The sequence below is a fragment of the Oncorhynchus clarkii genome, chromosome 20 (genome assembly GCF_045791955.1).
Source record: "Oncorhynchus clarkii lewisi isolate Uvic-CL-2024 chromosome 20, UVic_Ocla_1.0, whole genome shotgun sequence".
NCBI lineage: Eukaryota > Metazoa > Chordata > Actinopteri > Salmoniformes > Salmonidae > Oncorhynchus > Oncorhynchus clarkii.
In genome coordinates this window covers 40,738,773-40,755,825 of record NC_092166.1, presented here as the reverse complement: position 1 = coordinate 40,755,825, position 17,053 = coordinate 40,738,773, and the positions used below count along the sequence as shown (strand labels likewise).

Sequence of the window (17,053 nt, the reverse complement as noted above, 5' to 3'; positions counted from 1 at the left end):
TGAGGGGAATAAGGCTGTACCATAACATGTGGAAAATGGCAACACTTTCCGAATGCACTGTATATGACTAGAATTAGTAGAATAAGGCTTTCGCTTCTCTACACAAAGATTGAATTGTTATGGGTCTGAATAGATAACTGCTACAGCCTACCACCATCTGAATGGTTATGGGTCTGAATTAATAACTGCTATAGCCTACCACCATCTGAATGGTTATGGGTCTGAATTAATAACTGCTATAGCCTACCACCATCTGAATGGTTATGGGTCTGAATTAATAACTGTTATAGCCTACCACCATCTGAATGGTTATGGGTCTGAATGAATAACTGCTATAGCCTACCGCCATTGTGCGTTCACTCTTCTTTCAAACTACAGTGAATTCTATTGGCTGTATTTAACATTCAGCAAACAAGAGCTTGCGTCCCTCTTTGAATTGTCTATTGGTATAAGAAATGCTATAAAAAATATATCGTAAGTCCACCAAGCTGTTCTAGTCTAGCTTTTCCTGCATGGGACTCCAAGAACTTAGGAGCATTTTTTAAGAAGAGGCCATTGGAGCACAGGTGCTTGCATATTGCAGAAGAGGTAGTAAGCTTCTAACTTATAGCCTATGCATAACCCATCATTAATTAGATAAATATAAGGCTAATACTGCATTGGCTTTATTGCCTGAAAGAGGTAGGCTTGGACATCTAAATATAAGGCGATATATCAATATAGAACAGGATTATCTATTTTGTATCCAATTTGAATGGAGTTGAGGGAGAGAGAAAAATACTGCAAGAGAATGCTTGTGTGTGCACAGAGTCAAAGCAACGATACTCGAGTGACAGGCTATTTTTAAAAACTCTGCAGCTGCAATAAAAATTGTTTTAAAATCTTTACAATTAAAAAACAAGGTGAGCCCCAAAAGACAGATGGATAAATTAGACATGCATTCAGTCTTTATATTAGTCGATGCTGCAGCAAATGTTGGCCTACTGGTCACAAGAAAACAAGTTACAATTTTGAGACTATAGATCTACATGTGAACTGCACTCCATATTGAAATGGGTCTGTCCCCACCTTGAGCGTTGAGAAGCCAGATTTAGACATTGCATATAATTTAACAGTTCCATTTCACACCATGTTATTCATATTAATAATTTATTATAATTTACCAATTTCTCGCAGTTATTTATCCCGGAAAAAGGGAATGGCTTTGGGTTGTAAATCCCAGGAAATCTTGGTAACCGGGTTCCCACCTTCAACCCTAATGTGAACCCCAGAAAAAGTAGCCGCTGCTTGTGCAGTAGTGAATGGGGAACCTAATAAATTAAAGAAAACATATTGTTCTCTAAACTAAGATGACTTAATAGGTAATGATGGCAAAGCTCAGACCAACTACCAGTATACATCCCATTTAGGCCTACTCTATCAATTCCTTCAAAAAATTAATATTGTATAAAGCTACCTAAAAGAAGAACAAGAGCTATACCTCAATACCACCACACTGACATTTTCAACCTCTCCCTGACCAAGTCTGTAATACCCACGTTTCAAGCAGACCCACCATAGTCCCTGTGGCCAAGAATGCGAGGCAAAAAACACTGAAACATGCATGAGAGCACCAGCTGTTCTGGAAGACTGTGTGATCACGCTCTCCGCAGCCGATGTGAGTAAGACCTTTAAACAGGTCAACATTCACAAGGACCAGGGCAAAACAGATTAACAGGACGTGTACTGCGAGCATGCACTGCCCAACTGGCAAGTGTCTTCACTGACATTTTCAACATCTCCCTGTCTGAGTTTGTAATACAAACATGTTTTAAGCAGACCACCACTGTGCCTGTGGCCAAGAACACTAAGGTAACCTGCCTAAATGATAATGGCCCCGTAGCACTCACCTCGGTAGCTATGAAGTGCTTTGAAAGGCTGGTCATGGCTCACATCAACACCATCATCCCGGAAACCTTAGACCCACTCCAATTCGCACACCGCCCAACAGATCCACAGATGACGCAATCTCAACACTGCCCTTTCCCAATTGGACAAAAGGAACACCTACGTGAGAATACTGTTTACAGCTCATCGTTCAACACCATAGTGCCCACAAAGCTAAGGACGCTGGGACTAAACATTTCCCTCTGCAACTGGATCCTGGACTTCCTGACAGCCACCCCGAGGTGGTAAGGGTAGGAAACAACACATCTGCTATGCTGATCCTCAACACCAGGGCCCCTCAGGGGTGCGTGCTTAGTCCCTCTCCTGTACTCCCTGTTCACCCACAACTGCATGGCCAAGCACAACTCCAACACCAAGTTTGTAGACATAACAAAAGTGTTAGGTCTGTTCACCGGCAACGATGAGAGCCTATAGGGAGGAGGTCAGAGACCTGGCAGTGTGGTGGCCTGTCCTCTCCCTCAATATGAGCAAGACAAAGAAGATGATCGTGGACTATAGGGAAAGGAGGGCCCACATTAACATTGACGATGCTGTTGTGGAGCGTGTCGAGAGTTAAGTTCCTTGGTGTCTACATCACCAACAAACTATCATGGTCCATACACACCAAGACAGTCATGACGAGGGCACGATAACACCTTTTCCCCCTCAGGAGACTGACAAAAATATTGGCATGGGTCTCCATATACTCAAATAATTATACAGCTGCACCATCGAGAGCATCCTGACAGGTTGCATCACCGCCTGGTATGGCAACTGCTCGGCATCTGACCATAAAGCGCTACAGAGGGTGGGGCTTTATGGTCCAATACATCACTGGGGCCAAGCTTCCTGCCATCCAGGACCTATATACTTGGCGGGTTCAGAGGAAGGACCCAAAAATTGTAAAAAAAAACTCCAGTCATCCAAGTCATAGACTGTTCTCTCTGCTACCGCATGTTAAGTGGTACCGGAGCGCCAAGTCTAGGTCCAAAAGGCTCATTAACAGCTTCTACCTCCAAGCTATAAGACTGCTGAACAATGAATCAAAAGGCCACCAAGACTACTTACAATGACCACCCCCCCCCCTTTATTTTTACACTGCTGCTTCTCGCTGTTTATATCTATTCATAGTTACTTTACCCCAAACTACATGTACAAACTACCTCAACTAACCTGTACTCCCGCACATCGACTCCATACCACCTGTATATAGCCTCGTTATTGTTATGTAATTTAATTGTGTTACTTTTTATTTTTAACTTTTGTTTATTTAGTCAATATTTTTTTACTCTATTTCTTGAAGTGCATTGTTGGTTAAGGGAGTAAGCATTTCACGGTAAGGTTTACACCTTCGGTGCATGTGACAAATAACATTTGATTTGTTGAAAAGCAAGAAAACATTTCATACAGTCAGCTTTGCAGAAGTAAAAACCCCATAATGAAAATCACCAGCTTCCATCTAAAACTTTAGATAAATTAAGATATTTCCATTCTTACCTGCAGGTGCTCAGTAGAGCTGCTGCTCAGCTCGTCTCCAGACTCCGAGTCGTTGCGTCTCTCCGAACCCTCTGAGTCACAGTGCCCAGGGGGCATCTCCACATTCAGGGGCACCCTGTGGAGCTCAGGGGAAGTGGCATCGGCACGGGGCAGCGTGTTACATCCTCGCCCAGCAGCATGGCTGTGAGGGTGGGTGTGGTTGTTCTTTATAATGTCTGCCAGGGCCCTGTCATGGTTTGTGAGGCTGCCAGGGTGTCTACCAGGATTCTGGTTGGAGTCCCTGTCCCTGCGCTGGCTCGGAGGGGTGAGGGCAGCCCCCGACGATGAGGAGGGGGATGGTGACGAGGGAGAGGGCCGGCTGAAACTGGTCAAGTTCAGGTTCTCGTTAGAGACGCTTGCCTTGACCAAGACCGAGTTTCCCCCGCTCCCCCCACCGTGATGCCCCAGGTGCAGAGGCTTGGGAGGGGGCATGAGGGCCTTGCGGACCTCTCTGACATACTGCGCTGGTATGTAAAACGCCTTGGTCCCCTCCTCTTTCTTGACTTGCCACCAGTCCTCGTTGGTCTTCTTCACCAGCATGTAGCACTCTCCCTGGCGGATGGAGATCTGGCGCTCCTTGGCCTTGTACTCATAATCATACTCCACCTCAATGTACACCTGGCCTGGGGCAATGGGCAGCTCACACCCACGCCCCTCTCGATCTGACGCCATGACCGTGAAAATGCTGTCTGGAGCTTACCACCGCAGGGACACAGTCTGGCTCTGCATGTCCCACTGTGTAACTGGGGAGGAGGAGGAAACAGGGGAGAAAGATTAGGCCTATGTTATGGTAACATTAGTACACATACAGACAAGGGTTGCAAAATGCTGTTAAAACATTCCTGGAATCAGGAGGGAAATCAGCAAGAGATCTGGAATCATCTAACGCCAAGATTTCTGGTCTTGCATCCTTCGTTTAGACAGAGACACACACAATATAGAATGGATGGATGGGATGAGGGAGCATAGACTGAAGACTTTCCCCAAGTCTATGTAAACTCAGTATGAGTTGTGCTCCTAGCCTAAGAAGCTGCCTGAGAGGTAGATAAGATTACACAAACACACAGTGTGAGGGACTGGGACTCAGGAGCATAGCCTGAAGAGAAGACAGATCCTTGTGTATGGGGTTACTGAATCTATGGTGTAGTACATTGAGAGTTGTGCTGCTCCTAGCCTGAGTGGTAGATAAGATCAGAGCAGTGACATTCAAAGTAGGGGCTGCAACCCCCCTAGTGGGGTCGCCGGGGAACTACAATGGCAATGGGGTTGCCAAAAATAAAAAATAAATTTGAACAAAAACTTTTAAAAAGTTCAGATTATTGTATGGGACAATTATCATAATTTTGTTTTGTTTTATTGAGTAAATATATTTATTGGTTTCTTTTTAGTTTGATAACTGATGAACATTTTATGAATTGAAGGATATTAATTGGGTCCCCGCTGAAAAAGTTTGTATACCTCTGGATTAGAGGCTGTGAGCAGGGCTCTAAATGCAACCAAAAAGGTTGCATATGCGCCAATATTTTTCTGTGCAACCTGGAATTCTAATTTTTGGGAGCACCAGAGCACCTAGAAAATCGCCTAGATAACAATTGTTACTAATGATTAGTCTGCGCTTTACCGCAGCCGCCGAGTACCCTCTCTCCCACTCCGGCTTGCATCCAGTTGCCGGGCCACACACACACACCAAACCTGTCACTCAAGCAGCCAGCAGATAGTTCCTCCATTCTCTCAGCATGCTGTCAAATCACTCACAACAGATTCTTCTAAAACAAGAAAGATGCTGCTTTCCACATTGCTTCTAAATATGAATCCAGATGTTTCTATTCTAGGCTGTTATTATTTTGTTTTTTTTGCACTCTGCAAAACACTGAAGGAAGCTGCCATTTGCCTAACAATGCTAATCACTAACACTAATCACTAATTGGATAGTTGGCTAGCTAAATACCATTTTGCTAAATGCACTAGCTAGTAGTGCTGGGGTGGGGGGAGGGTTGATCGTTCCATATTGCAATATTATATCTATACTTTGACTCCAAGAATCTATGTGTAAAAATTATACAAATGATAAAAGTTTGGACACACATACTCATTCCAGGGTTTTTCTTTATTTTTACTATTTTCTACATATTAGTAACCAAAAAAAAGTGTTAAACAAATCAAAATATATTTTAGACTTGAGATTCTTGAAAGTAGCCACCCTTTGCTTTGATGACAGCTTTGCACACTCAACCAGCTTAATGAGGTAGTCACCTGGAATGCATTTCAATTAACAGGTATGCCTTATTAAAAGTTAATTTGTGAAATTTCTTTCTTTAATGCGTTTGGGCCAATCAGTTGTGTTGTTACAAGGTGGGAGTGGTATACAAAAGATAACTCTATTTGGTAAAAGACAAAGGAAAGGAAGACAGAGTTACCTCTGCTGCAGAGGGTAAGTTCATTAGAGTTAACTGCACCTCAGATTGCAGCCCAAATAAATGCGTCATAGAGTTCAAGTAACAGACATCTCAACTAGGGATGCATGATATAAAAATCGGCAAGCATATCGGAATCGGTCGATATTAGCTAAAAAAGCCAACATCAGCATCGGTCCGATGTCAAATTTGATGCTGATGTGCAAAACCGATGTTAAAGCTGATGCGCATACCTATATAATGTAGGTAGATGACATAATGACGCCACCAAAAAATACAGAGCTACACAGAACATAAGCAGAAAAATACTAAGTGCACACTTTCAACAACTAAAACAAGTTCAAGTTGAGCAGTCATTTGAAAGGGTAAGAACATTTCAGCGAGACAACTCAAAGGCGAAATCCATTAACGCCAAGATAATGGAATCCATTGCCTTTGACAAGCAACCATTCTCTGCCATGGATGATGTTGGGTTTCGCCGACTGGTCGAGCCCCGGCATACACTACTAAGTAGGTGGTATTTTTCAGATGTTTCTCTATCGGAGTTACACAGTATTGGTGAAACGCACATCTATGAGCTACTTGCTCACTGCTATTAGCTTCACAACTGACATTTGGACCAGAGATGTCAACCCCATGTGCATGCGGAGTCTGACAGCACAGTGGGTCGACAAGGATTTCGTACTGAGGAAAGCCGTATTGCATGCTTAAGAATGTGCTGGTCCTCATACCGCTGCTGCCATTTCAAATGGCATTTGAGAACATGTTTGAAACATGAACAAGACAATATAAAACAACTAAATCGGCATATATCGAATCTCACATTCCTCTCTATTTAAAAAAAAAAAGCTGTTGTGCAGCAAGTCACTGCCTTCCTGAAGACAATCAATGTATACAAAACGCTTCAGTCTGGTTTTACACCCCATCATAGCGCTGAGACTGCACTTGTGAAGGTGATAAATAGCCTTTTAATGGCGTCAGACTGAGGCTCTGCATCTGTCCTCGTGCTCCTAGACCTTAGTGCTGCTTTTGATACCATCGATCACCACATTCTTTTGGAGAGATTGGAAATCCAAATTGGTCTACACGGACAAGTTCTAGCCTGTTTTAGATCTTATCTGTCAGAAAGATATCAGTTTGTCTCTGGAGGGTTTGTCCTCTGACAAATCAACTGTACATTTCGGTGTTCCTCAAGGCTCCGTTTTAGGACCACTATTGTTTTCACTATATATATATATATATATATATATATATATATATATATATATATATATATATATATATATATATATATATATATTACCTCTTGGTGATGTCATTCAGAAACATAATGTTAACTTTCACTGCTATACAGATGACACACAGCTGTACATTTAGATGAAACATGATGAAGCCCTAAAATTGCCCTCCCTGAACAGAGATGCTTGTACTAGGTCCCAAGAAACAAAGAGATCTTCTGTTGAATCTGACAATTAATCTTGATGGTTGTTCAGTTGTCTCAACAAAAAAAACGGAAGGACATCGGCATACCTCTGGACCCGGATCGCTCTTCTAACAAACAAATCAAGACAGCTTTTTCCATCTTCATAACATTGCAAAAATCAGAAACTTTCTATCCAAACATGATGCAGAAAAATGTATCCAAAATTTTGACTACTGCTATGCTCTACTTTCCGGCTACCCGGATAAAGCACTAAATAAACTTCAGTTAGTGCTAAATACGGCTGCTAGAATCCTGACTAGAACCCCAAAAAATTGATCATATTACTCCAGTGCTAGCCTCTCTACACTGGCTTCCTGTTAAGGCTAGGGCTGATTAAGGTTTTACTGCTAAGCTACAAAGCATTACATGGGCTTGCTCCTACCTATCTTTCCGATTTGGTCCAGCCGTACATATCTACAAGTACGTTAAGGTCACAAGACGCAGGCCTCCTAATTGTCCCTAGAGTGTCTAAGCAAACAGCTGGAGGCAGGACTTTCTCCTATAGAGCTCAATTTTATGGAATAGTCTGCCTATCCATGTGAGAGACGAAGAATCGGTCTCAACCTTTGTCTTTATTGAAGACTCATCTCTTCAGTAAGTCCTATGATTGAGTGAAGTCTGGCCCAGGAGTGTGAAGGTGAACGGAAAGGTACTGGAGCAACGAACCACCCTTGCCGTCTCTGCCTGGCCGGTTCCCCTCTCTCCACTGGGATTCTCTGCCTCAAACCCTATTACAGGGGCTGAGTCACTAGCTTAATGGTGCTCTTCCATGCCATCCCTAGGAGGGGTGCGTCACTTGAGTGGGTCGAGTCACTGACGTGGTCTTCCTGTCCGGGTTGGCGCCCCCCCTTGAATTGTGCCGTGGGGGAGATCTTCGTGGGCTATACGCAGCCTTGTCTCAGGATTGGTGGTTGAAGATATCCCTCTAGTGGTGTGGGGGGCTGTGCTTTGGCAAAGTGGGTGGGGTTATATCCTGCCTGTTTGGCCCTGTCCGGGGGTATCGGACGGGGCCACAGTGTCTCCCGACCCTCCTGTCTCAGCCTCCAGTATTTATGCTGCAATAGTTTGTGTTATATCTGGAGTATTTTTCCTGTCTATCCGGTGTCCTGTGTGAACTTAAGTATGCTCTCTCTAATTCTGTATTTTTCTTTCACTACCTGGCATGATGACTCCTTGCTGTCCCCAATCCACCTGGTCGTGCTGCTGCTCCAGTTTCAACTGTTCTGCTTGCGGCTAAGGAACCCTGACCTGTTCACCAGACATGCTACCTGTCCCAGACCTGCTGTTTTCAACTCTCTAGAGACAGCAGGAGCGGTAGAGAAACTCTGAATGATCAGCTATGAAAAGCCAACTGACATTTACTCCTGAGGTGCTGTCCTGTCGCACCCTCTACAACCACTGTGATTATTATTATTTGACCATGCTGGTCATCTATGAACATTTGAACATCTTGGCCATGCTTTGTTATAATCTCCACCTGGCACAGCCATAAGAGGACTGGCCACCCCTCATAGCCTGGTTCCTCTCTAGGTTTCCTCCCAGGTTCTGGCCTTTCTAGGTAGTTTTTCCCAGCCACAGTGCTTCTACACCTGCATTGATTGCTGTTTGGGGTTTTAGGCTGGGTTTCTGTGCAGCCTGCTCAACTGCCAACACATACCGTGGGGTTAAAACATGCAACAATACTCTACAAGAGGCTGTGAACAAGTGATTCAGCGGCCTTCCCTCTGGGCCTCTTTACTGAATCGCCACCATGCTCGATGCTAGGTACAAGGACCGCTACTTCGATGCAGAAAAGAAACAGGGTTTACGTAAAATATTACAGACACAGCTGGACAGAACGGAAACGGACACAGTGACAGTGTGCACTGAGGAAGAGAGGCCACGGACAGACAGAGCTGAAACTTCACTGCTTGACATGTATGATGAAATCCTGGTTGAGACTGAACAAATGAACAACAAGTAAGTTAAATCAATAGGTTTTGATTATGTTTTACTGGTTATGGGGACATACAGCCAAAAATGTCATATCGATGCATCCCTAATCTCAACATCATTCAGAGGAGACCGCATGAATCAGGCCTTCATGGTCGAATTGCTTTAATAAGAAGAGACCTGCTTGGGCCAAGGAACATGAGCAACGAACATTAGACCGGTGGAAATCTCTGTCCTTTGGTCAGATGAGTCCAAATTTGAGATTATTGGTAACAACTGCCGTGCCTTTGTGAGACACAGAGTAGGTGAACGGAGGATCCCTGCATGTGTGGTTCCCACCGTGAAGCATGGAGGTGGTGTGATGGTGCTTTGCTGGTGACACGGTCTGTGATTTATTTAGAATTTAAGGCATACTTAACCAGCATGGCTACCACAATATTCTGCAGCGATACGCAATCGCAAACGCGTTTGCGTTTAGTGGGAATATTATTTGTTTTTCAACAGGACAATAACCGAAAACACACCTCCAGGCTGTATAAGGCCTATTTGACCAAGAAGGAGAGTGATGGGTGCTTCATCAAGATGACCTGGCCTCCACAATCACCCAACAAACCAATTGAGATAGTTTGGGATGAGTTAGACCGTAGAGTGAGGGAAAAGCAGCCAATATTTGGGAACTCCTTCAAGACGGTTGGCAAAGCTGTCATCAAGGCAAAGGGTGGCTATTTTGAAGAATCTAAAATACATTCTAATTTGTTTAATACTTTTTTTGGTAACACATGATTCCATGTGTTACTTCATAGTTTTGATGTCTTCATTATTATTCTACAATGTAGAAAATAGTAAAAAATAAAAAGAACCCTTGAATGAGTAGGTGTGTCCAAACTTTTGACTGGGACTGCATATATATTTTTGGGGTTGCTAGGTAGCGTCGGCTGTAACTGTGCCAGTATCCTATATGTTTCCTATACCTTGTTCTCCATCTTCTTTTTAAATAGTGAGCCAACATGTTTTCATCACCTTTATTTCTATGACTGATCAAAACTGTCTTTTTTTATATATTTTTTTATTATTTAACTAGGCAAGTCAGTTAAGAACGAATTCTCATTTACAATGACGGCCTACCGCGACCAAACACGGACAACGCCGGGCCAATTGTGCGCCACCCTATAGTCTCTCTATATAGTGAGCAATATGTTTGGATCATCGAATCGCAATACATACGGTATAGAATCTTGAGAATAGCATTACATATCGTACCGGCACCTACAGTGCCTTGCGAAAGTATTCGGCCCCCTTGAACTTTGCGAACTTTTGCCACATTTCAGGCTTCAAACATAAAGATATAAAACTGTATTTTTTTGTGAAGAATCAACAACAAGTGGGACACAATCATGAAGTGGAACGACATTTATTGGATATTTCAAACTTTTTTAACAAATCAAAAACTGAAAAATTGGGCGTGCAGAATTATTCAGCCCCTTTACTTTCAGTGCAGCAAACTCTCTCCAGAAGTTCAGTGAGGATCTCTGAATGATCCAATGTTGACCTAAATGACTAATGATGATAAATACAATCCACCTGTGTGTAATCAAGTCTCCGTATAAATGCACCTGCACTGTGATAGTCTCAGAGGTCCGTCAAAAGCGCAGAGAGCATCATGAAGAACAAGGAACACACCAGGCAGGTCCGAGATACTGTTGTGAAGAAGTTTAAAGCCGGATTTGGATACAAAAAGATTTCCCAAGCTTTAAACATCCCAAGGAGCACTGTGCAAGCGATAATATTGAAATGGAAGGAGTATCAGACCACTGCAAATCTACCAAGACTTGACCGTCCCTCTAAACTTTCAGCTCATACAAGGAGAAGACTGATCAGAGATGCAGCCAAGAGGCCCATGATCACTCTGGATGAACTGCAGAGATCTACAGCTGAGGTGGGAGACTCTGTCCATAGGACAACAATCAGTCGTATATTGCACAAATCTGACCTTTATGGAAGAGTGGCAAGAAGAAAGCCATTTCTTAAAGATATCCATAAAAAGTGTTGTTTAAAGTTTGCCACAAGCCACCTGGGAGACACAACAAACATGTGGAAGAAGGTGCTCTGGTCAGATGAAACCAAAATTGAACTTTTTGGCAACAATGCAAAACGTTATGTTTGGCGTAAAAGCAACACAGCTGAACACACCATCCCCACTGTCAAACATGGTGGTGGCAGCATCATGGTTTGGACCTGCTTTTCTTCAGCAGGGACAGGGAAGATGGTTAAAATTGATGGGAAGATGGATGGAGCCAAATACAGGACCATTCTGGAAGAAAACCTGATGGAGTGACCTGAGACTGGGACAGAGATTTGTCTTCCAACAAGACAATGATCCAAAACATAAAGCAAAATCTACAATGGAATGGTTCAAAAATAAACATATCCAGGTGTTAGAATGTCCAAGTCAAAGTCCAGACCTGAATCCAATCGAGAATCTGTGGAAAGAACTGAAAACTGCTGTTCACAAATGCTCTCCATCCAACCTCACTGAGCTCGAGCTGTTTTGCAAGGAGGAATGGGAAAACATTTCAGTCTCTCGATGTGCAAAACATACCCCAAGCGACTTACAGCTGTAATCGCAGCAAAAGGTGGCGCTACAAAGTATTAACTTAAGGGGGCTGAATAATTTTGCACGCCCAATTTTTCAGTTTTTGATTTGTTAAAAAAGTTTGAAATATCCAATAAATGTCGTTCCACTTCATGATTGTGTCCCACTTGTTGTTGATTCTTCACAAAAAAATACAGTTTTATATCTTTATGTTTGAAGCCTGAAATGTGGCAAAAGGTTGCAAAGTTCAAGGGGGCCGAATACTTTCGCAAGGCACTGTATTGATAATGGAAAGATGTTGAGGGTGCTCAACCAACATGAGTCAAGGTGTCATAAAAAAAAAATTGCATCGTTGGTTGGCGAGCGTTGCACCTTTTCCTTTTAAATAAATAATAATAACCCATTGTCTCTGCCTGGAAATCTTCCCGCTGCTAAAAGGTAGGCTATATCCTATATGAACAACGCAGCTCAAGAGAAATCTTCCCGCTGCTAAAAGGTAGGCTATATTCTATATGAACAACGCAGCTCAAGAGAAATCTTCCCGCTGCTAAAAGGTAGGCTATATCCTATATGAACAACACAGCTCAAGAGAAATCTTCCCGCTGCTAAAAGGCAGGCTATATCCTATATGAACAACGTAGCTCAAGAGAAATTGCAAGTGTCCGTGCCACTGTCATCATTCTTGCTGCTTCAAGTTCAGTAGACATACCTCTTCTCTCTTAGTTTGGCATGCAAGATCAGGTGCGCTAACGCAAATTAAATAGAGTAGGCTTTATGCATGAGTGGAGAAACTATGAGGCAGTTATGTTTCAAAGAAAAGGAACTTCCTAAATATGACTAGGCTATAGTTTACTGCATTGCCTGGAAATGAATATTGATTATCCATATTTGTCTGTCTGAAAATCTTCACGCTCCTAAAAAAGGTAGGCTGTGTGCAATACGTACCTCAAGAGAAAGTGCAAGTGTTCGCTCTCTCTCTTCAAACTATGTCTATCCTTTTGGCTGAAATACTGTACACTGCCATCAGAAAGGTATTCATACCCCTTTACTTTTTCCACATATTGTTATGTTATGCCTGAATTTAAAATTGATTCAATTGAGATTGTGTCACTGATCTACAGTCGTGGCCAAAAGTTGAGAATGACACAAATATTAATTTCCAAAGTTTGCTGCTTCTGTGTCTAGATATTTTTGTCAGATGTTACTATGGAATACTGAAGTATAATTACAAGCATTTCATAAGTGTCAAAGGCTTTTATTGACAATTACATGAAGTTGATGCAAAGAGTCAATATTTGCAGTGTTGACCCTTCTTTTTCAAGACCTCTGCAATCCGCCCTGGCATGCTGTCAATTAACTTCTGGGCCACATCCTGACTGATGGCAGCCCGTTCTTGCATAATCAATGCTTGGAGTTTGTCAGAATTTGTGGGTTTTTGTTTGTCCACCCGCCTCTTGAGGATTGACCACAAGTTCTCAATGGGAATAAGGTCTGGGGAGTTTCCTGGCCATGGAACCAAAATATTGATGTTTTGTTCCCCGAGCCACTTAGTTATCACTATTGCCTTATGGCAAGGTGCTCCATCATGCTGGAAAATGCATTGTTTGTTTAAAACTGTTCCTGGATGGTTGGGAGAAGTTGCTCTCGGATGTGTTGGTACCATTCTTTATTCATGGCTGTGTTCTTAGGCAAAACTGTGAGTGAGCCCACTCCCTTGGCTGAGAAGCAACCCCACACATGAATGGTCTCAGGATGCTTTACTGTTGGCATGACACAGGATTGATAGTAGCGCTCACCTTGTCTTCTCCAGATAAGCTTTTTTCCGGATGCCCCAAACAATCGGACAGGGGATTCATCAGAGAAAATGACTTTGCCCCAGTCCTCAGCAGTCCAATCCCTGTACCTTTTGCAGAATATCAGTCTGTCCTGGAGAGAAGTGGCTTTACTGCCCTTCTTGACACCAGGCCAACCTCCAAAAGTCTTCGCCTCACTGTGCGTGCAGATGCGCTCACACCTGCCTGCTGCCATTCCTGAGCAAGCTCTGTACTGGTAGTGCCCTGATCCCGCAGCTGAATCAACTTTAGGAGACGTTCCTGGTGCTTGCTGGACTTTCTTGGGCGCCCTGAAGCCTTCTTCACAACAATTGAACCGCTCTCCTTGAAGTTCTTGATGATCCGATAAATGGTTGATTTAGGTGCAATCTTACTGGCAGCAATATACCATTTGAAAGGAAACACTGAAGTTAATGGAAATGTAAAATTAATGTAGGAGAATATAACACATTAGATCTTGTAAAAGATGATACAAACCAAAAAAACGTGTTTTTAAATGTATTTCTTGTTCCATCTTTGAAATGCAAGAGAAAGTCCATACTTTCAGATAGGAGTCTAGGTGTAATTTAGATTTGTCACCAGATGGCAGCAGTGTGTGTGGAAAGTTTCAGACTGATCCAGTGAAGAATTACATTACTGTAAAATATTTTGTACCTGCCAGGAGTTTGCACAAATGTGCCGAATTGGTCAATTGAAACATTTTCAAGTACATAACTATAGAGAACATACAAAAATGCTATAGCTAAAAAAAATATGTTTACACACTCCCAGGAATGTCATACATGAGCTTATACATTAGCTTATACATTAACTTTCACACATCTAGATGGCCTGGTGGGGTGGGTGTGGAGCTAGAGACAGCAGTGGGGTCAAACTGTAGAACCCAGTTCCTACATTTGAACATAAAGATTTATTTTATCAAAACAGAACTATGCTACATTTTATCTCTGGGACCCTCAGGATGACAAATCAGAGCAAGATTACTGAATGTAAGTACATTATTTACCTTCAGAGGTGAATGTATCAAACCAGTTGCCGTGATAAAAGTTTGTTGTTGTGCACTCTCAAACAATAGCATAGTATTATTTCACTGTAATAGCTGTTATTGGACACTGCAGTTAAATTCTTGTTAATCTAAGCTTTTGGCCTATATAAGACATGTCTATGTCCCGGAAAGTTGGCTGTTGTATACAATGCCATTCTAGTCACATTAGCGCACGGTAGCAACAACCATCCCGTAGAGGTTAACAAATCACATACTGTAATGGACTCATTTGGTGTTCAATAATCGTGGTTAACATGATTTTGTTATGACTACACCATCTCTGTACACCACACACACAGATAATTGTAAAGGTCCCTCAATCGTGTAGTGAATTTGAAGCAGATTCAACCAAAACGACCAGGGAGGTTTTTCAATGTCTCACAAAGAACAGCACCGATTGGTAGATGTGTATAAATAAAAAGCATACACTGAATATCCCTTTGAGCATGGTAAAGTTATTAATTAGGCTTTGGATGGTGTATCAATACATCCAGTCACTACAAAGATACAGGTGTCCTACCTAACTCAGTTGCCGGAGAGGAAGCGAACTACTCAGGGATTTCCCCATGAGGCCAATGGTGAAGTATTCATTTGATCTTAACACAGTTACAGAGTTTAATGGTTGTGATATGAGAAAACTGAAAATGGATCAACAACATTGTACTTACTCCACAATACTAACATAAATGACAGAGTGAAAAGAAGGAAGCCTGTACAAAATATAAAATATTCCAAAACATGAATGCTGTTTGCAACAAGGCAGTTAAGTAATGCTACAAAAAATGTAGCAAAGATATTAACTTTTTGTCCTGAATACAAAGCGTTATGTTTTGGGCAAATCCAAACAAAAACATCACCGAGACCCACTCATATTTTCAAGCAGGGTGGTGGCGGCATCATGTTATGGGTATGCTTGTCATCGGCAAGGACTAGGGATTTTCTTAGGATAAATAGGAACGGAATACAGCTATAAGCACAGGCAAAATCCTAAAGGAAAACCTGGTTCAGTCTGCTTTCCAACAGACAATGGGAGACTAACTCACCTTTCAGCAGGACAATAACCTAAAACAAGGCCAAATCTACAATGGAGTTGCTTACCAAGATGACATTGAATCTTCCTGAGTGGCCTAGTTACAGTTTTGACTTAAATCAGCTTGAAAATCTATGGCAAGACTTGAAAATGGCTGTCTAGCAATGATCAACAAACAACTTGACAGACCTTGAAGAATTTTTTTTATAATAATGGGGCAAATATTGTACAATCCAATTATGCAAATCTCATAGAGACTTACCGCCAAAAAACTCAGATGTAATCACAGCCGAATGTGATTCTACAAAGTATTGACTCAAGGGTGTGAATACTTATGTCTAAAAACATTTTTTCACTGTGTCATTAAAAAATCTATTTCATCCATTTTAAATTCAGGCTGTAACAACAAAATGTGGAATAAGTCAAGGGGTATGAGTACTTTCTGAAGGCACTGTAGCCCAGTAATACCGATTGCCTAATATAAATGGGCCAGGTGAGAATCTCTGGTAATTTTTTTCAATTTAACATTTTAATTTCTTGTTTTTCAAATCAACCAACAAAACACATTCCACATTCACAGATGTGGCAGACATAAATAATATAATAAAATCTAAAACAAAACAAACTTGCAGCAGCACTGTCAGCTTTCCAATTAGCTATTTCCAGCCTTAGCTGAGACGACGAGCAAATAACTTGTTTTTACAGCACCTTACACAATATGTATCTGCTCATTTCCCTAATCACCCCATTCACTCTGTCCAATTTGAAATATAGTTGAGTAGTGGAGACCAGAGTCTATCAATCTGTCTCTTGCGGAGGTCATTAGTGAGCTTTTCAAGAGGAAGAAATTCAACAATCTGATCAATCCACATTTTAAATGTAGGAGAAGTTTTAGAAGCCCACAATAGGAGTCACAGTCATAAACACATTTTCTCTGTCAGGATCAAGAACAAAGTCCTGCTGGGCATTAAGATAGATAGATACACGCGGTCATATCAAACTGTACATCTAGTATTTTCTGTGCAGCAGTATTTATAGATTACCAGATTTTGGCAATCTCTCTCCAACTCCAAAATACATGCGTATAGGTTCCACTTTCAGAGATACCTATTTTACAAAATCAGGAGAAATGTCTGTATTCACTCTATGGAGTCTCACTGGGGTGTTACTGGAGTGTTTGTAATTAGATTATTTAATCTTTACATTAGTAGAGGAGCAGTATACCCGGTCGCAAACATCCGCCCATAACTCATCACTGATTG

At 42.0% G+C, this 17,053-nt stretch overlaps 1 protein-coding gene across 4 annotated transcripts in view; it reads right to left on the bottom strand.

The window, feature by feature from the left end:
* Window positions 1-17,053, bottom strand: part of LOC139376370 (rho GTPase-activating protein 12-like) — a 139,981-nt gene that overhangs the window by 92,690 nt on the left and 30,238 nt on the right. For all 4 annotated transcript variants that reach the window (XM_071118876.1, XM_071118879.1, XM_071118877.1 and 1 more), the window contains exon 2: window positions 3,424-4,205. In XM_071118876.1, the coding sequence (XP_070974977.1) occupies window positions 3,424-4,134 (711 nt within the window). In that variant the 5' untranslated portion in view covers window positions 4,135-4,205. The remainder of the gene's footprint in view (window positions 1-3,423; window positions 4,206-17,053) is intronic.